Source organism: Empidonax traillii, unplaced genomic scaffold (assembly GCF_003031625.1).
Source record: "Empidonax traillii isolate 1590-97213 ecotype Southwest subspecies unplaced genomic scaffold, ASM303162v1 scaffold119:size1479319, whole genome shotgun sequence".
Classification (NCBI taxonomy): domain Eukaryota; kingdom Metazoa; phylum Chordata; class Aves; order Passeriformes; family Tyrannidae; genus Empidonax; species Empidonax traillii.
This window is the reverse complement of record NW_020955312.1, coordinates 830,765-851,289: the sequence shown is the minus strand read 5'-3', so window position 1 is coordinate 851,289 and position 20,525 is coordinate 830,765. Positions and strand designations below refer to the sequence as shown.

Sequence of the window (20,525 nt, the reverse complement as noted above, 5' to 3'; positions counted from 1 at the left end):
TTTTTTTTTTTTTTTTTTTTTTTTTTTTTTTTTTTTTTTTTTTTTTTTTTTTTTTTTTTTTTTTTTTTTTTTTTTTTTTTTTTTTTTTTTTTTTTTTTTTTTTTTTTTTTTTTTTTGGAAGGAGCGAGCAAACCTTTAAAAAGGAAGGACAATTGATTTTTTTGGGGGGGAGCTTAAGTGAACCTTTACTTTGGCAGCTGGTTGTGGAGCAGGTAAGTTTCTGGCCTTGTGTCTAACCGTCTCTGTGCATTTTCTAGTGTCTCCTGATTTGTTTGTTGATGGGGGAGAGGAAAGGGGTGTCTGTGTGTGCGGGGGGGGGGGGACAGTTGTGTAACGAACGCGTTTACCGAATAAACTCCGATTGCAAGAAATGGGCAAAACGAGAAAGAAGGAAGGGGAGGGAGAAAGAGGAGGAGTGTGTGTCTGTGTCTGCGTGTGCATGTATGTATGTATGTATGTGTGTGGGGGGGAAGTGTGTGTGTGTGTGCGTGCGGTGGGGAGGGGGGGATTGACCGGGTCCACTTAAAGGGAGAGGCTCCGGGAGGTTTTTGTAGCCGGCGGCGGGGCGCGGAGCGGGGCTGAGCGGCGCCGGGGCAAGGGAAGCGGCTGGAGGGAGCCCCTCGCTGTGCCGATAAATGGGGCGAGGCGGGGGTGAAGGGAGGCAGAGGAAGCGCAGCGTTGGCGAGGAGCAACTGAGCGCGCTGCAATGGCAGGAGCAGGTCTCGGCGGGATCCCGCTGAGGAGGAGGAGGAGGAAGAGCGGCGGCGCTCCGCGGGGCGGGATGCGGTCAGCGTGGGTCGGTGGCTGCGCAGCCCCCGCAGGTGCGGCCGCAGGTCGGGGCAGCCCCGCCGACCGCCCTCCCCGGGCCGGGCACGGAGCCGGGGATGGGAGGGCGCGGTGGGGTCCGGCCGCACAGAGGGACCGCCGGGCAGGGCCCCGCTCCCCGCCACCCCTTCCCGCCTCCCCCGTATTTCTCCCAACTTGAACTTCACGTAGTTACCGGAGTTACGGCCGCGGCGCCGTCTGCTGCGAGGAGTAGTGAGCCGGGCAGGACAGCGCCAGGCGGCCCCTCGCCGGACCCGGGGCTGCCGCTTCCATCCCCCCCACGTCCCCGCTCCGGGGTGCCAAGTATTGCAGCCCCCGCGCTGGGTCGAGGAGAGGGGCTCACCTTCGGTGCCGTCCAGCGCCGGGGCCCCCGCCCCGGGCACGGCGCCCCCCGGAGAGGACGCGGGTCCCGGCGCCGCCGAGTTGCTAAAGCGGCCGGAGGGGGCCGGGGGCTGGTGGCGAGCGGGGCGGGAAAGGCTCTTCGGCTGCCCGGCAGAGTTTCAGTCACTTGGTAGTTTCTCTGAGCATGGAGGTGTTGGGGTGGGGGGGGTGGTATTTGGTGTGTGTGATTGCTTGGGTGGCTGGGGGGCGGGGGGGGGGGGGGGGCTCAGCTTTTAAAATGTCCCCGGCTTCCTCGCTCCACCCCTGGAGAGCAGCCCGGTTTGCACTGGGGAGGGAGGAGAAAAGGGGGGCAGTGGTGCAAGGGAGGTGTTAGAGAAGAGAGGCAAAAAAAAATAAATCTCCTCCAGCCCTCCCAAGTTGCGGCCCCTCTGAGCGAGGCCGTCCGTGTCCGGGGTGAGGGGGGGGGCAGTGGGCTCGGCTTGGTGGGCACCGGGGAGCCCGTCCCCCGGCTGCGGCCCCCGCCACCCGTGCGCACATAGCCGGGATGCGCCCTCCGGGCCTCTAAAGCTCTGTGTTTATTGTTGTCGTCCCGTGTGTCCCCCCCATCCCGCTCTCCTCCCCACCCCTCTGCCCAGGTTGGAGGAGGGCTTAAAAGGCAGGTGTGCCGGAGGCCGCTCGCCATGTCCAGATCCGGGGACAGGACCTCCACCTTCGACCCCAGCCACAGCGACAACCTGCTGCACGGCCTCAACCTGCTGTGGAGGAAGCAGCTCTTCTGCGACGTGACCCTGACGGCCCAGGGCCAGCAGTTCCACTGCCACAAGGCCGTGCTGGCCTCCTGCTCCCAGTACTTCCGATCGCTGTTCTCCAGCGGCGGCGGGAGTGGCGGGCATCCTCACGGCCTGGGGCTGGGACCCGGCACCCAGGACGGGCTGGGAGGCCCGCCGAAGGAGCCGCCGCCGCCGCAGACGCAGGAGGAGCCCGGCACCCCGTCCTCCTCCCCGGAGGACAAGCTGCTGGCCAGCCCGCGGGCCATCAACAACCTGGTGCTGCAGGGCTGCTCGTCCATCGGGCTGCGGCTGGTGCTGGAGTACCTGTACACGGCCAACGTGACCCTCTCGCTGGACACGGTGGAGGAGGTGCTGTCGGTCAGCAAGATCCTACACATCCCGCAGGTCACCAAGCTGTGCGTGCAGTTCCTCAACGACCAGATCTCGGTGCAGAACTACAAGCAGGTGTGCAAGATCGCCGCCCTGCACGGCCTGGAGGAGACCAAGAAGCTGGCCAACAAGTACCTGGTGGAGGACGTGCTGCTGCTCAACTTCGAGGAGATGCGCGCCCTCCTAGACTCGCTGCCTCCCCCCGTCGAGTCGGAGCTGGCGCTCTTCCAGATGTCCGTGCTCTGGCTGGAGCACGACCGAGAGACCCGCATGCAGTACGCCCCGGACCTGATGAAGCGCCTCCGCTTCGCCCTTATCCCGGCGCCGGAGTTGGTGGAGCGGGTCCAGTCGGTGGATTTCATGCGCACCGACCCCGTCTGCCAGAAGCTGCTGCTGGACGCCATGAACTACCACCTGATGCCCTTCAGGCAGCACTGCCGGCAGAGCCTGGCCAGCAGGTGAGGGGGAGGCGGGGAGGGGGGGCAGCCCACACGGACGCCCCCTCGGCGGCTCCTGCCCGCGGGAGGTGCGGAGCTGGGGGTCCCGCCGGGCAGGGACCCCGCGGGGGCCGGGCCGGGGGCGGCGCGGTGGCCGGAGCGGCTGGAGGGGGGCGGTGGCGGGGCCGAGCCGCCCGCCCCCTGCACCGACAAACTTTTCGTCCCCTCCCCTCGGCTCTCCGGCCGCCCGCGCTTGGGGAACCTGTTTATTATAGGCCCCATTTATTAATTTTTTTTTTTCTTCCCACAATGTTACTCCTTAACAAGGAGTTGCGTCTTCAGGGCATTTTAAGCTCTAACAGCCAAGTCCTAAATCTAAGTAGTTATTTTCACAAATAACTACGTTATCCGTGCACACCCGGGTATTGCTGATGGAGGGGTGATGTCCCTATTGTGCATGGAAACTTGTGACTTCATAGTCCTTACACCTATGACATGTCAGTTATTTTCATTTAATAAGGTAATGAATCATGATGTCAGAGATCGACAATATGAGGTTGGTGTCAGGAACTGAAAGCAAAGCATGTAGTTTAACAAGCAGTAAATATACCCAAAATTTATTTTCCTCCTTTTTAAATGCATCTATACTTATTTCATTCAAAAATGGAAAGATAATACCATCTTCCAGTGTTGGTATTACACAGTGGCATGGTAGCACAAGAAATCAAAACACACTTTGCATTATTCAGCTTTTTAACTAATAGGTGCATATTACTAATGACTTAGCAGCAAGAAAAAGAAGTAGTACGTTAATAAATATTTTAGATAGTATGCTCTATTAGCATTAATGCAAAGTATTCTTTATATCTTCATGTAACGGGTACTCTGACAATTTAACTTTGGAAATGCTGTGCCTTCTTTTATTATCTCTGGCTAGCTCACTGTGTTGGTGTTCTGTCATGCTTATCACCTTGTTGTCTAACGGATTGTCTCTCTGAAATCCTAAAAAAAAAAAAAAAAAAACAAATACAAACATTTTGCAGCGTAAAGTATTTTTGAGATGCCGCTCTTGTAAGTTGGTGCCTACCCTTTGCATTTCAATACTCAAAACTGTTGACTTTCAAAAATGAAAAAACCCACCAACTCCTCAAACGAGATTCTGCACGCCGCTGGGGGCAAGCTGATGCTCGTGTCCTGGTGGATTGCTGAGATACCAGCCGGCTTGGTTCAGTGAAGATACCTTTCCAGCTTCAGTGGTCCATGTCATTTGGAGGATATGTAGTGGTGTTCTGACCACTGAATGCTTACAAGTGTCATGGATGCTGCAAGAATCTGATACTCCTGTTGCTGGGAGCTGGCTTTCCCTGTAAGAGGGAGCGTACACAAAGGGATTTCACTTTAAGTAGTCCTAGATTAGATTCTAAGTTGCACTTAATGACTTCTGGGAGACTCCAAATACCACAAATATTGCATTTTTTTATTTGTAATAGGTCTGCATGTCTGTGCAGACAGTGGTATTTCAGACCCTTTACTACAGTGGGTGAAAACATACTGTCACCTTCTCAACTTTAAGGTCTAATAATACCGTTGTAACTAGCTTTTCGTGATTGAGTTCTTTAGTGGCAGTGAAACAGGAGTAAAACCATTCAGATTTACTTATAAGCAGGCATTAGAACTTACTCCAAATGTTATAATGTTGGAGATGTTGAAATGCTTTGTAATACAGAATGCAATTTTTTGTATTTTCATTTTTGCTCTTGGATGATATTCCTGGAAATTCATAAAGGTCACAAAGGCCCATCTTTGAATCTTAATCACTCTAAGATTTTGTCAGGCTGGCTAAATGTACCTAAATGCCTTCTTAAACATGAATGGAGAAATGAAACATACCCAAGACTAGGGAGATTTCCAGACTTGTTCTTTCTGTAACTTGTAGTTTCTCTAAAGCAGCAATTTTAACAAGCTGACATCCATTCAAAAAAAATTTTATTTTAAGGAAGAAAATCTACAGAGTTCTTTAAGTTACTAATTTGCAGAAGGAAATCTTAAAAGTAACTAACAGGGAAGTACGTGTGCAAGTGCATAAAAATTATTGCACAGAAAAGGACTTTAAAACTTTGATTACTTTTTTCTGTGAGTAATGGTGACTTTGGTAATTTGGAATTTAATGAAAGGTCATTCACAAAGGATACACATGTCTTTAGAAAGAGATTAACTGTTCCTCTTGTGCAGTGTAATACCTACTGCACATTACAGTGTGGGTTGGTGAGAAATACAAGTAGCCCAGTGCCAAAGCCACCGGCTTCATGTGTGTTGAAGAAATGAGAATTGCACTCAGAATTAAAAAAAAACTTTTTTCTTTTTTTGTAACATTCTACTTTTTAAAAAAGCATTTACACATATGTTACATACAAATCCATATGCACACTTTGGAGTACTTCTATTTCTTAAAGAAAATGAATGTAATGGGAAGCTCGAAATGCAGGGATTCTCCTCTGAAATGTAACTGTAAAGCTAGTCCTGTGGTCAGGGCTGGAGGAAAGTGATTTTGGCTCATAAGAACCAGTCTGTGCACTGCGAGCAGAGTTATTTATAAAGTTTGTGCCACAAATGCAGATCCTGTAGCGCAACTGACGCTGGGGCTACGTAGGTACCGGGAATGTCTCTTGTGCTACAGTGAAACACAGTTTACCTGCAGGGAGAGCAAGGTTTTTTTTCATGAAGTTTCTTAAGAGAAGGTAATGCTTGAACAGCCTCCTGTATTTTTGTAAGATTAATTTTCAATGGACTGCAATTAAATGATCATCACTTAAAAAGTTGAGAAATTACGTTCCTGACTTGTCAACTTTGCCGCACACCCTGAGGTTTAGGACTTCACCACCAGGGGTGGGTGATTTGGCTTTGATTTGATGTTTAATTAGGTGTTCAACTCTAAGCAAAGTTAGTAATTCTGTTGAGTCAGGGATCCTCACCTCAGTAGGGCCTCAGTGTACAAGCTGCTGTTAAAGCCTCTTGAGGCATAGTCAGTTTTGATGTCACTAGGAAAAATCATAATTGATTTCAACTTGGAGTAGGGTGAGTGACCCTGAACATTAGGCCTAAATGATGTTTGTCTGTCCCTGAATGGCACAGGTAGCTTTGTGCTGCGTCATGTTTTCTGTAATTTTGGGAAGAAAATGCATTTAGATAGAGGAATAATCATCTTCCCAGTTATTTATATGACTCTTAGGACTTCACCAGAGTATTGAGTTGATTAAAGTGTCTCTCTGCTTTATTGTGTAAAGCAGTATGTTTTATATAATAGGTTGTATGTATTTTCAATTTTTAAAAAGTTTTGGGTTAGAGCATTACCATGTTGCTGGAAAGAAATTGACTTTTAAAGATGAGTGAGCTACTGAGAATTATTATTGCTTCCATGTTTACGTGCAACAATGAAAATGGTTCAAAACACATCACTGCTGTGAAATACCTAGTTTTTAACTTCAATTTTGCTTGTGCTAATGCACAGTATAGCTGTAGACAGACAATGGAGCATTATAGAAAAAAAATATTTAAATTGTGAGACTTATTATTAAATGTTTTACCTAAATGTTGTAGCCTTTTTATAGACCATTGCTATGATTTTAATGGTTTCACTTACTTGTAGCTATTTACGATGCCCTCTGTTCCAGACAGGTGTGAGAAGGTAGGCTGGGTGGGAGAGGCAGTCCTTGGTGTCCTGGGAGTTGTTTGTCAGCTGTAGGACACACGTCTGTACAGCTGTGTCAGGTACCTGAAGGCAGAGGGGAGTGAGGAAGGTAAAAATGGGAGAGAGGGAAAAATGCAGAAAAATAAAGGAGTTGAAATACTTCAGAGGAGAAATGGGACATAAGTAGTGGAAGCAAGAAAATACAGATGAGGGAAGAGGGGAGATAAGAATAGTTTTGAAGGAAGAAAAATCAGAGAATAGAACAGGAAAGGAAACTAGCAAAACAAAAAAGACCATGGCAGATAAAAAGAAGATACAGAATGAAACAAAAGGTAAAAACCTAATTCTTGGCAGAAACAGCGTCTGTTGTCAGTAACAGCTGAGTATTTCAGTCTCTGGAAAAACTGTTTCAGATGTGAGGGAGAAAAAATGCACGGGGATCAACCAACTGACATGAGATGGGAAAAGTCATTGGCAGAAAATACAGAATTGAAGAGCACAAGAGAAAGGGGGGAAATAAAGAGACAAAGAGATAAGAAGGCTAAGCCTGACCATGCTGTTTTATGGGTTCAGCAAAGTCCCAGCATGTACAGACCCAGCTGCTTTTCTATACTTTTCTTCCCTGGACTAGTAGACCTTGGGGAGATTAGAAGTGCAAATTCTGGTCCTGCTAAAGCTCATTGTAAAGGTGGTTTGTTTTAGTTTTTTTCTTTATTTTCAGTGGGAAGAGGGTGTCATCCAGACTATTTGGTGTTAGGCAGTATTAGTGAAAGTGATAGCACATTACAGTTGCAGGTGATGAAGTTGATATGACAAGTTTTCATTCAGTGGAAAGATGGTAACTGTTGATGAAGAGGGAACATGTAAAGTGCTGAACAGTATGACACAGTAGCATCTATGAGGAAGGTATATATACCAAGTCTGTTTTACTTACCACAGAGAAGATGAAAAATTTGAAGAAACTGGTTACATCCCTTGACAATTAAATAATTTCCTTATTGAATACACTGTTTGTCTACAAATCTCACAGTCTGTAGTTCAATTTGACTTCTTTTTCTACAGAGATTTTTGAAGAGTCTCTGTAGGACATGATTGGTGGTTGTAAAAAAATTTGTGTTTTTTCACTGAAAGAGGTTGTGTGTTCTGATAACAGCTGTCTTCCCGTCCCTTTGTGATCACAACACCAATATTTGGATTTTTAACTAATATTATTACTCATGATTAATTGCAAGTGAAAAATATTTCAGATCCTAAACTAACATCCTGATAAAAAACATTTATGCAAATTCTTCATTTTTGTATTGCGGTATGGATGAAGTGAATGTGAGGCTCTGGTTTATTTTAGTGGCTTTGGATCAGGTTTTATGTGCCCAAATTAATATCAGGAAATTGTATGTGTGCCAGGACTCCCTCAGCTGAGCTGCAAAAGGGAGACTGATACATTAGAGGCTGTGGGGAAGTGAACCAGCGATCTGGAGTCAGCTTAATCCTAGTTAGTCTCACCTGCTTTCCTTACCTGCCTTATGTGCATTTGTTTGCCTTTGGAGACAGGCTCATCCTGAAGTGTAAGTGGAGAGATGTAAAGTGTCCAAGAGGGAAGGAGTCCTGGAGCTCATGCTATGGACAGAGGCACCATCGTTGTCCTAAAAGGACTGCTGTAGGTCAGGACAGTCCTTGGGAGCCTTCGTAAAGACACGTATGTCCTGGCTGGTAAAATCTTGGGGAGCTACAGAGGCATAGGTGATAACAGCTTCTTGACTCAGTTATAGTACTTGTTAGGAGAAACATAATTTATGAAGAGCATTTAATGGCCTTTCTTGTGGGCAACCATCTTTCCAACAGCTGTAGGTGAGGAAGGGTTGCCAAGTACCTTGTTAAGGTAATTGCCCTGCCAGCCAGTTTCCCGGTCAGAGGTCCTACTTGGGATAGTGTCCTTTGTGAACTGGCAGTCCCTCCTGATTTATGTCCTTAGGTGACAGGACTCGTCCCCAGATCCAACTTATGTGAACTTCACCTCCACCTCTCCTTTCTCTTGAATCCACTGTCACCATGACCCCTAACTCCTGAGGGCCCCTTCCACCAGGCTCCCAACCTTACACACACCTCAAAAGCCCACTGCTCCACACCTCTCAACTTGGATCTCCAGAGGCTGCTGCAGTTCGCTGGACTGTGCTGCTCCTTGGCTTTGTGCCACCCTGACCCTTTTAGCACCTGAAGCAGCTTCAAGTATCTGTATCTCTATCTCCTGGCTCTTTTTCCAAGTTGAAATCACAGGTGGTGCAGAGCCTCCTAGATAAGGAAGTTCCATCTTAGTCAAAGTCCTCCTGGAGTGATTTATACTTAGAGTGCACCTTTTACAAATGGATCACTTTAGGATCATGGTGAGCATCACACACACCTGTCTTGGCTACGGATCTGAGACTTTTCTGTTCACTCTTTGCCTGACGTGCATCTCCTTTATGTGGAGGAGAGGAGATAGAAAGGAGATAGTCTTAGAAGGCATGTTGTGGCCTGGGGTCACTATAGTTTTTTCTTTATGGCAGAAGAATATGGAGGTTCTGAGTCTGTAACTGCTGAGCAGTAAATGGAACAGAGCTGTAATGGTGTAATTGTTTGGATTTGTACTTGAAGAGAAAGAACAGTGAGCCTTGAGGGCAAGGGGAGTGAGGAGAGCAAACGCAGAACACAAAATCAACAGAAAATAATTTGCCAGGAAAAAAGCTTTGGTTCTGGTAAACCCATGTTTAATCTGTAAAAAACCTGTTTTATCTTTTCAAACAACTCCTGTGTTTTAAAAATACAAGCAGTTTTCTAAATCAATGCAAGGTTTGTTATTATCCTTTGCTCAGCATAGCCTGAAAACATTGAGCAGGGAAGTTACTAGGAATCCTGAAAGCAGGTTTTGAGGTCCCCTGCTCTGCAAACATCTCTCTTGTTGGTTTTGTTGAAACAGGTTCTGTCTGTATTACAGGCTTACCAAAGGACTGTCTAAAGAACTTGAAGAATATGGGAAGTTGAAAACTGGCATAAGTTTTTCATATTTGTTGCCTCCATGAAATGTTCTTTAAAGACTGTCATGCCTAGTACTTAGTAGTCAACACTTGCTGTATTGTTGGAAAGCAGACAATAAACTGAACAAATATCAGCTGCCAAGTTCAATGGAAGCAGACGGTTTGCAGTGAAGCTGGAAGTAAATAGAAGTTTGTGCCACAGTTGGTTCTTCCCGCGTTCCTCAAATGCTGCATCCTTTCAGGAAAAAAAAAAAAAAAAGTCAGTGGAAAAGGTGAACAGTCATACCTTGGGTGAGCCAGCAGCAAGGTGTGTTTCTTCTCTTTGGATTCCTAAGGAAAAGGAGCCTCAGCTGGGGAGAACACAGCCTCTGGTGCAGAGACCTCCTGACCTCCTGTTGATATGGATATCTGATACATAGAATCAAACAAAAGGGCCTTCTTGACTTTTCACACTCTGAAAATCAAAAACAAGAGTTGATTGAAATTTCCTAGGGAAAAAAAAAAAAAAGAGGATTTGACCACTTTGAGGCATTCTATAAAGCATTTCCATTTTACAATCTCTTGTCTGAAAAAAACCCGCAAACCAAAAAACCAAATCAATCAACCAACCAAACCCAAAATAAGGCCAAACAAAATGAGGTGGGGAAGAGAAAGCAATTTATAAAAACATGAAACATTTAGCTTTTACTTTCTTTTTTTTTAAGTATTCAGGATAAAAGGAATTACTTAAAGGTATTTTGGAACTTCCTTCAGTATGGAAAATTGTTGTTTGCATAGTTTTGCCAATAAGATTCATGACATGGGAGGTTTTGTATCTCATTTACCATTTCCCTTTCCTAGTACAATTCATTTGATTCCTTTCCTGGTACAATTCATTTGATTCACATCCCTTACAATGCTCCAGATACTCACTGTTGTCTAGTAAGGATATCTTTAGCAGTCAGATTTGAACAGCTTGTGTTCAGGCGATCTATTTCTGTAGATATTCTCACTGTAGAAGTACTCTTCATGATCTTACACAGGCAACACGTCTGTTAAAACTAGTCTCAAGCTATAATGAACAATAGTATTGTGTATGAATACAGCAACCTTGGAAGGACTCCGTATGGGAAAGCTACTGAGCATCTTTCTGGGGAACGGTACCAGTCTCCTGTCAACATGAAGGATAGGCTGGTAATACAGGGAGACAAAGATGAGAAGGACATTCCTCTGTGTTCTTCCCAAAGGAGAACTGCTGGTAGATGTCACTTTTCCAGGATAGTTGTCTACCCCGAAGCTACCTATCATATCAGAGGCTTTTATCCCAAAAAGAAGGGACATGGACTCTAAAAACTCTTCCAGCTAAGAGCTGAAAGCTAACTCTTAAAGGTTTACTTAGAGACTGTCCTAAACTGCTAACAGTAGTGAGATTGGGTTCATAAGGAAAAATCGGGTAGTCAGAGCTCCAGATTCTACTTATTTTAATACAGGGGATGGAAAAATGTCTGGCAACTTTAGAAATAAGGGAAACTTCAACTTGTAAGGTACCTTTGTAACAGTTAAGTTTGGACTGTCAGACAAAAGATTCACTTATCCTCAGACTTCTGCATTTTAGGAGGAAAAGGAATGATTATTTTTAAAGGAGTGAGGTAATTTTTTTCAATGCCTTTTTTTTTTTTTAAAGTGTTGGAAAAAATTAAAAGTTGTAGTAGATTCAGAGGACTAAGCCATCAATCAATATCTTAGCAGATCATTCTCAACTTATTATTTATGTTACTAAATTTCATTCTGTCAGTGGTCAGTGTCACGTGTTAAATGAGCAGGAAAGTGTGTCTCCTAGGCATCATCTTCAGTGAATGTTACCTTGAGCTCTGATGCAATGAAAACTTGCACTCAGGGCCTTCTGCAAGCATGCCCACACTGAGAATGAAAATAAACCCCCCTAAATCTTCATTATAAGATTGGTTTCCAGGTTTTTAGTATTGCCAGAAACTCCTTTCACATTCTTTCAAGTGTGCATTGGGCAGTAGGTGCAGCTTAGAAGCATCAGAAAAATCCATTCATAAAGCAAATTTCATACATCCAGCACATTTTGAACATTCTTTGAACTGAAAAACTAAATAATTTATTGATCATAATTTGCAGGAGACTTTATCATGATTTAGGTTTTGACAAATTCAATATATCCTTTTAGGTCTGTACTTTATCCATAAGGAGAAAGATATTCCTTGTGGGTCAGAGTTTCATCAGGAGACTGATCTGCAGGACTTGGTCTTGCAGGACTTGCAAGACTGTGAGAGTGCAGGTCCTTCCCTGGCAGTGCTATAGGGTTAGGAAGAGATTCTGGATGCCTATTCACCTATAGCTTGTTATGTTTGTTAATTCATTTTATATAATAACAAAACCTCACAAAATTCCTTTGTCCACAATAAATTTTACATTGTACCTTACGACTTTCATCAAGTTCATAATTAAAACTCCTGGATAATTATACTTCCTCTCTATTAAACATGTGTTGCTAATCATGACTATCATTTCAGTCAACTATGGAAGCCAAAATCCATAGAAATAAACAGTTTTCATATGACACTTTCATTGCACTGAAACGCCCATCCAGGAGCGGGGCAGGTAATTGTTGGAGATCACGTCGTATGTGGCAAAACATTTTCTTTAGTCGTGGGCAAATGGATGCCTAGAACATCAGCTCAGACTTTCAGACTGCAACTAGATTCTCCATTACATTTTTGTTGGACACAGCACCCTTCAAATACCTTTTGAGGATTTCTAAAGGGTTGCTAAGGTCCTGATTTCTGAAGATGAAAGTAAGTCTTTAGTGTTAACAAACAAAGGTCTGCAACTGAAATGCTGATTGGGATAGTATGTATCTCTTTGTCTTATTACCTTGAGGTTGGTATCTAAACCTCTCTGAAATGTTTTGTTTCTGCTGCAGGTTAATGCAGTCACTTTTTCTGAGAATTTTGCTACTTGTTTTGATAAGATCACTGTCAGACTTCAGTTTCTCAAATCCTTTGATGTAGTGAGATTTGCGGATGTAAAATTTGCCACACATTGACCTGCTCTTGCTGGTCTTCTGTCTGGTTTTGTTTGTGCCTGAGTTCAGTGGGCAAATACCTAAATTTTGATTCTGCTCTGCTGCATTTAAGGTCAGCACTGAAGCAGGAGTGAGGTGTGCCATCGTGTCTGTCAAGTTGCTGCTCTTAAGAGCTACCTGGCTCTATCCACACTCAAAGCCATAGTGATAGCCTATATTAAAAGATAATTAATGACCCAGGCTTTTGGGTTTATTATAGCCCTGAGTTAAGAGGAAAGTATAGTTGAATAGTGTTATTTCTTTATTTTTCATTGATCAGCATGATCACCTGTACGTCCTAAGATGCAGTTTTCTTTCCAATGTGTAACACTACACTGGATGCATTAAGAACCACAGGATTGCCGTTTCATGATTGTATTCATTCCCTAAAGCAGAGAAGGAAGCCTTATTGCATTGTTTAAAAACTGGAAGAGTCTGGAGCAAACCTGTTGTTGGGGCTTGTTTTCTTGCCAGCTTTGGTAGAATGTGCTTCTACTAATTGCCCAGATAAGGAAAACCCATCAGTACAAGATTGATGGATAAGTTAATAAAGAAAAACAATGTACAAGAAGATATTTCCCATTCATGTGTTTTCCATTAGATAAGGGTATCAAGGTTGCAAAAGAGTAGGAGGTGGTTGTCAGGAGTATTGAGGTCTCTTATGGTCTTTTCTACTGATTCCTTGGGCTCAGCCTTTTGTCACACATATTTATGGTTAGTTTAGAATATGGACTAGTGACCTCAGTTTTAGAGCTGATGTGCATCTGCTGCTACCTTTGAAGTGAGTAGGACTTGGTTATGCTGATGGCTATTCAATACCTCTGAAAATGAAGCCACTTCTCTGAGTACCCAAATTCCTTGGTTTATGTGTCTGAGGGAAACCATTAAAGTTAGAAAATGTTGACTTTGAAATAGACTTTGGTTTCCAGCCTTGTACGTACACAAAATAAATTTCACACCACATGAGGTAACCAGGAACTTAATTAAGGTGAATTAAGTGTTTAAAAGTCTTAGCAGAACAGAAACTGCAAAGTGTGTGCGGAATAATAACAAGACATGCATGTTCATTGATGGGAACTAGAGTCTAGGTATTTTGGAGTCTGCTTTCAAGAACAAGATATGGATAAATTTATCTCAGCTTTTTTTACCTTGACATCAACCTGCCTGTCCACAGCTAATATTACTTTAGCCTTCCCTGACCAGGATCCGCTACTGTTAATTGAACTTAAGATGACCACAGCATCCTTGGCAGGGACTCTGTGAACTACAGTATGTAACTAAATAGTATATTACACTGTGAAATAAGGGCTATGAAGAAACAGTGTTTCAGAGATAATTAAGAGCGTCTCACATCGTAATCTGGAGTTATGCGAATAACAAACATGTAATAATACAAGAAAGGGAGAAACTTTATATTGCTAATGTATTACACATATTTTTAAATTGTCTTCATTGTAAAATTTCACTGAAATACATTTCTATTAATATTTGGAAAAGTCTTCTGCATATAAGCAGGGCTCATTTACATGTTTTTTGTATTTTAGAATGTATTTTAAGATTTCAAGAGTACTGGTCAGTACAATATGCATCATAAATGTGAGATCATAATGGAAATTTCTTTGCAAAACCCAGGCTGTGGGATTTCACACCAAAACATAAAAAGCAGAACTTGGCTCCAAGGAAAACACATCTGTGTAAAACATGCGTATCTTTAGCCATTGTATTATCTTTACTTAATTCACCAGAAAAGCGCTCAATATAGATGATATAGATGCACTAGTTATTTGAGTAAAAGCACCTGTGTCTTCTTTGCCATGTGAGAATTCCCTGTGCATTTAGTAGAGACTTTGCTGACTATTAAGTTCTTATCAAACTTTTACTAAGGTCTTCTGTTTGAGCTACTTCCCATTTTAAACGTGTAAAAAAACTAAATATTTTTTTTACCATTCTCATATAGCCACACAGAAAAGAAGAAGCAAGAAACAGTAGGTTGTCAGACTGTTTAGCTGAAAAAGTAATGTTAAGGATAGTTGCAGCTGCCAAAGTCTGGAAACTCAGAGTTATATCTGACATTTCATTCTTCACCTTAACTATTGAGCCTTGGCCATTCATTGGATTTTCACAGTGCTTTGGAGTTAGAAGGGAGTTTTACAGATGAAAGATGAAAATCAAAATAAACTCCTTTATCAAGTAAACCTTGCAAGGGCATTCTGAATTTTACAATACACAGGGAGTTGATTGTGATATAACATACAACACAGGAGGGTTGGAATAAACAATTTATTCTCTATCGTTAGGGATGGCCATGCATAACTGACTTATGGCCCTGGTTTGCTCTGCCACTTGTTATGTGTGCAGTCATCCCTAACTCATACCAAAAACAGTTTATCATACTCCCATGTTGCATAGTTTTTATCAAATGTTCTCTCATTAAAAACTTTACTGGGGAGATTGAGTGTTTCAAGACTCTGACAATGCTTTTGAAAGCTTTCCCCAGAGCTTGGTCTCACTGAGTCGAGACTGTGCCGACAGTGATCATGAGACGGTGCCTGATATCCTACACAGCTACAGTCTGGTGGGCAGGTAACAGTCATCATTTGACAGTACATAGCAGGTGCAGTGCAGACATCAAAGGCTGACTTGTCAGAAAGACTGAGGGACTGTAGGGCTTTCCCTAAGTCAGGAGAGAGACAGGGGCTAGGACAACATGGGATACTGTCCCTGGTCCTGTGGTGTAACTCCTGCCACTGCATAGAGGGTTTTGTTTCATCCACTGTCAATCCATCCACCTAAATCCATTTAAAAGCAAACAAAGCCATCTGCCAGATGACCATCGGGTAGTGTGTAGCTGTCTTTTGGATAGCCATTTGAGGGATTTTATTCTGGAGCACTGAGTGGATCAGGCCTTCAGCTGCATACTCCCTTCCTGAAGGAGGTTCCTTGTGGGCAGTGCATATCTACAGCACAACCAAGTTCATCTGGCCCATTCTTCTTAAGAGAGGCTGCAATCCTAGTACAAATATAAATTGTTGGCTCACCAACACACATTCTAGGTAGCGGTTGGAGTGAAGCTATGGGTGTGGGGAAGCTGTGGAATAAAGTACCTGCTGCCAGAGTGCACCGCTGTGATTGGAGCTCCTGGGTACTGCTTTGACCCCACTGTGTGCAGCTGTGGTGGGGCTTTGATTTGTGGCATTTAGTGCCTTTCTTGGCCAGAGGTGTTTGCTGCATACTGACACACAGAGTGCTATAGGGATGTTGTCATGCTTGGAGAAATGTTGGTGTTTGACAAGGGTGCTTTCCATCAAATTCATGGTCCTCCTATGTATTCATTTGTATCGATGGATGTTTTCCAGGCTACGTCACCTTACTACTTAACAGGAACATTTTGAGCCTAGACCTTTATTTCAGTGTTATCTCACCCAAGCTTTGTATAACTGATGAAAGTTCAATTATATGCGAAGTGACTATTAAAGCATCAGGGCTCATCTGGGGGTCTGGGCCTCCCCTCCTGTTTTCACTTACAATTGTGCTAAATCCCTTAATGCTGGAAAGAAATCGTACGTTCATCAGGTGGAGCGTTGGAGGCCAGGGTGCAGATAACCGCTTTTACTGCAGATGAGACATTGCAGTCCTGTTCTTAAGAACTGCCAGGCAGATTGGGAATCACGGTCACGGTTAATAGCAGCGAATTGCCAGCTCTTGATGGGTGGGTAGTCACTCCTTTCAGTGGTTGCCCCCTGGGGGAGAAGGTAGAAAAACAGAGGGAGGGAATTAGAGTGACTTTGCACAGTTGAGCAGGTTCATGCCGCTGGATCAGTGGCAAGCATTGGCAGGGCTCCACTCTGGGGAGGCTCACAACAACATCACAGTCTCATTTTTACCAATTGGTGTTGCTATAGCCAGTGGTGCACAGGGGGAGAGCAAAGAGAAGGGGGGGAGCTGGGGGCGAGAGTGAAAGCAAGAGTCTGGACTAAATTAAACAAACAAAAGTGCTTGTAAGTAGCATTTAACCCATAACCATTAGCCCAGTGCTGCTAATTGTACTAAACTATATATCTGAAGTTCAGTGTGTGATTAAAGAGTTGGCTCACAAACTCTCTGCATAACCTTAATTTTTTCAAGGTTCTTTGAGTGTAGAATGGCTTATAATAATGATTTTGACTAATACGATTTTTGACATGCAACTTTAATGCTTAACCTTAGTACAACTCCAGAGCATTTCATGTGTATTCAGCTGTAAAGAGTGATGATTTAAAGGGATAATATAAGAAAAAGGTCGTTCTAGAATGAACCTCTAACAAATTGCATAAAGGAAGCTTATTATTCCATGAGTAGAGAGATACGCAGCTTTTCTGATCATTTTTCTGCTTGGTTCAAGAAATTGTTGAGACATGATTGGGAAAAGAAACACAAAAAAATGAAATAGAAAACTGCAAGCAGTGAACATTCTTTTGATGGTTATGATTTTGTTGCCACTAAAAATACTCCTCAGTAATGTGGTTGTTCATCTTTCCTCTTGTTTTGGGTGAAGAATTCGTTCCAATAAGAAAATGCTGTTATTGGTTGGAGGATTGCCTCCCGGACCTGACCGGCTACCCAGCAATTTGGTTCAGTACTATGATGATGAAAAGAAGACATGGAAAATACTGACAAGTAAGTGGTTTATTTTTGTACAGTTGTCTTGATGAATTTAAAAACATGGTTAATCAAATTAGACACTTTATTGATTTGTTTCTCTTCAGAGATTTGTTTATGTATCACAAGGGGCTTCACAATGGAGCAATAAATTGAGATTGCAGAAGATGCTAATTTTATAATAGGATAGGCCTAAATTAACATTGGCTTAAAATCATTCCAGTAAGTTTTTTTAAGTAAACTTGTCTTTCATGCTACAACATGAATCCATGCATATTTATATATATATATAGGAATAAAATCTTGTTTAGGGGAAAGAAAAAAGGCAGCGTTCAAGACATTTTTCTCAGAGTCAGATCCCTGGTAAGCCATAGTACTAGAGCACACCTTTGATTCTCTTTTGCATTTTCATTTCCTTCTTCCAGCTTTATCTGTTGTCCAGAATCACTAAAGAAAGGTTTCCTCTGTACTACTCTGCGTCCATTGCTGACAGAAGCATTGGTGGAATATATCAGCTACAATAAACAGTGCACGGAAGCTGCTATCACAAAATTCTTTCCCACCTTCTTTTAAAGGTTGATTGTGTTTTAGAGTAAGTATTTTGCCTCGAGCATTGAGATTTGGAACTTATTGTTATGTTGGTTGCGATTCCCAGTCTGGCTTGGTCATGGAATCAAATCATAGCTTCTTGAGTGCAGCAGGCTGTGTGTGCATTAGTCCCCTTGTGGCTAAACTGGCTGCATTGGTCAATAAAACTAAATTTTAACTGTCAAAATTGCCCAAAGCAGTATAGGTAAAATAATAAATGAGCAATTTTGATCCATAAATCAAAGCCATACTTCTAAAACTGGACAACTGGTAAAACCTGGATTTCCTACTAAACCTGCTTTTTTTTTTCCTCCGGTAAATTACATTTTACAGAATTCTGTTCTTCTCTCTTATCCAAAGCCCTGTAATGGGACACATCCACGTTAATAATATATCCACAGGTTAGGATGAAAAAGAGTCACAAGACTGCTATGATGCAATTGAAATAATGCTCTTGCAAATTTCTTTTCCCCGTGGAAGATTTAGGAGCCTTTCGCAAAGTGGTGCAACATAAAGACTGCTTAGGTATAGATGACCTGGACTAACAGTTGAATATATTGTGTATGAATGAATTATAAAATGTTATATGAACTGTACATTAGAAAAGTCTACAGCATCTGTGCTAGGGAACATACTATGCTTCATATTATTCAGAATAATGAGATATGATGCTCACCTCTGTACATTACTTCTAAGAAAATTCTGAAGATGGTAAGTCAGTGAAAAATCAATGATACTGCCTAAGGCAGAAGTGTCCAGGTTTTTATTTTATTTGCTGTGTCTAATCCAGTGGCTCACCAGGAGAGGCAGGAGGAATGGATCTATTGCTTCAAGATCTGAACTCTCCAATGCTTTAAAGTAAAAAGCTCTATTCTGAATCTTACCTAGATGTAGATATGTGAGATTTTGTAAGAGTGACATTTACGCAACTCTTAGTTACATTGTGTATAAGTTACATTGTGATGCTGTCTCCAAGACTGTGGGAAACTACCCAGAGGCATGATACCTAAATGCTCCGGCTAAATGTCCATCACTAGCATTTGAGTAACACCACTGTCTATGGTGGTGTTAAGAGATGTTTCAGAATAATTTTATGTAGAGAATGTAGTCTTTCCTGTGTTACATCTAAGAAATAGTGAAGAAAAGTTCTCTCTCCATTATGGTTAATGCATGTAACATTTTATGCTGTGATTAAGAGACAATCAATTCAACTGTCACAGTCCTAGCTCGCTCATGTTCAAGTGCTTGCTGCTCAGCACTGGAAGTCCTGAAGGTCCCAGGATCTGTCTCAGTGTCGGCTGAGACAATGGCTGTCAAATACACAGCCCTCTTGTGGCATGAGTAATCCTGTTCTTACAAATCCTTCTAGAAAATGATGCCCTCTTGGCCTGGTCCACAGTTTGAAGAAAACAGAAGAATGCCTGTCTTTTCACACTGAAAGAGACAAAATGTTAAGAAGCATGATTTCTTAAAAAATATTATTGCTACTCACCAAATGCTAACAATATTAAAAAAAGATGAAGTAAGAGTTCCAAGTATCCCCTTTATTTTCTAACTTAATATAAGAGAGAATGGGAGACAAGTTCAAGTAGAACTTCTGTCCTTTCCATAAAACACTGAAGGACTCTACAGTGTAGGAGTGCAGGGGCTTGAAGAACTGTGACTGAGAAGTTTTAGGGAAGACCACAAACTAATCAGCTTATAACATAGTGATAGTTCGGTGCATTCATGTTGTTCTATCACATACCGCAACGTTTATGTGGCAAATGAAGGACATTGTTGTAGATTTATTTTTCTTGTACCTTTTGCAATTTAGGAAGAAAGGAATTTTTTTCTTTCTTTACCCTTTAACTCCCAGTGCACAGTTACCAAAGATATACAATCAGCAGGAAAGGCAGAAGAGGGTTTTTCTGGGGTTTTTTTTGACTTGTTTAGACAGTGCTATCAGTCCCGAGGCTGCAGTTCACCCTCATCTCACCACTACGAATGAGGAGTTTGCTCCCTACTGAACAGGGACAGAGAAAAACGCTCCTGCACATGAGGTTCTGTGATAGGAAGAATCTCAGTTCTTTTAGTCTTGTATTTTAAGGTGTTCTATTTTATTATCGCCTTAGGTGTATTTGATTTCCTCCTCTGCAAGCAAACATTTACAAAGTCTTTTCTTTAACCTTCTGCCCGCCAGCAGGCTCCCACACACACCAACAAAATGCCATGTTTTACACTTAAAGGCTTACTGATCCAATGTAAAAGTGCACAGAAATTCCCTCTCCCTTCCTCCAAGCTGATCTATATTCCTCATTTTCTGCTCTCTGTGCCAGTGGCATTTGGGGATAGGGAAGGTGGGAAAGAAGCTTGCAAACACTTAATCCTGTATACAGTGGCAGGGGCATTGAGGAGTAGATGGATGAGAGGAGTTTGAATCTGCTCCTGTCACCTTCTACTGAGAGGAACCCCAGAATTTCCTTGTCAGGGACTGCAGACCCATTTGAGAGAGAGCTGCTTGCCTCCTGCCTTTTTCCTTCTCAGCTTGGAGAGTGGCTGTTGCAAGTGCTCAGTAGCTTAGGGCTCCCTGTCCTGCCTCGTGTGATGCATGAGGAACAGGAGAAGATCAACCATCAGAAACTACTGAGTCCATGTAAGCTGTGGCACTGCAGCTGGAGCTATGAAGATGGTTGCAGGTGAAACAGCACAAGCTATCAAGTATGACAGCTCAGCAGAGTAGCAATCTCATTTTGTTTCCAAGACAAGCTAGATCTATTGGCAGGG

General features: G+C 43.0%; 1 protein-coding gene across 2 annotated transcripts in view; it reads left to right on the top strand.

Annotated features, from left to right (window-relative positions):
• Positions 1 to 536: 536 nt before the first annotated feature.
• Positions 537 to 20,525, top strand: part of KLHL14 (kelch like family member 14) — a 63,254-nt gene continuing 43,265 nt past the window's right edge. The window contains exons 1-3 of one of the 2 annotated variants that reach the window (XM_027883152.1): positions 537 to 821; positions 1,803 to 2,785; positions 17,068 to 17,189. In XM_027883152.1, coding sequence (XP_027738953.1) covers positions 1,848 to 2,785; positions 17,068 to 17,189 — 1,060 coding nt within the window. In that variant the 5' untranslated portion in view covers positions 537 to 821; positions 1,803 to 1,847. Of the gene's footprint in view, positions 822 to 1,626; positions 2,786 to 17,067; positions 17,190 to 20,525 lie in introns of those variants that run through there. The other variant, XM_027883150.1, reaches the window with a different exon arrangement.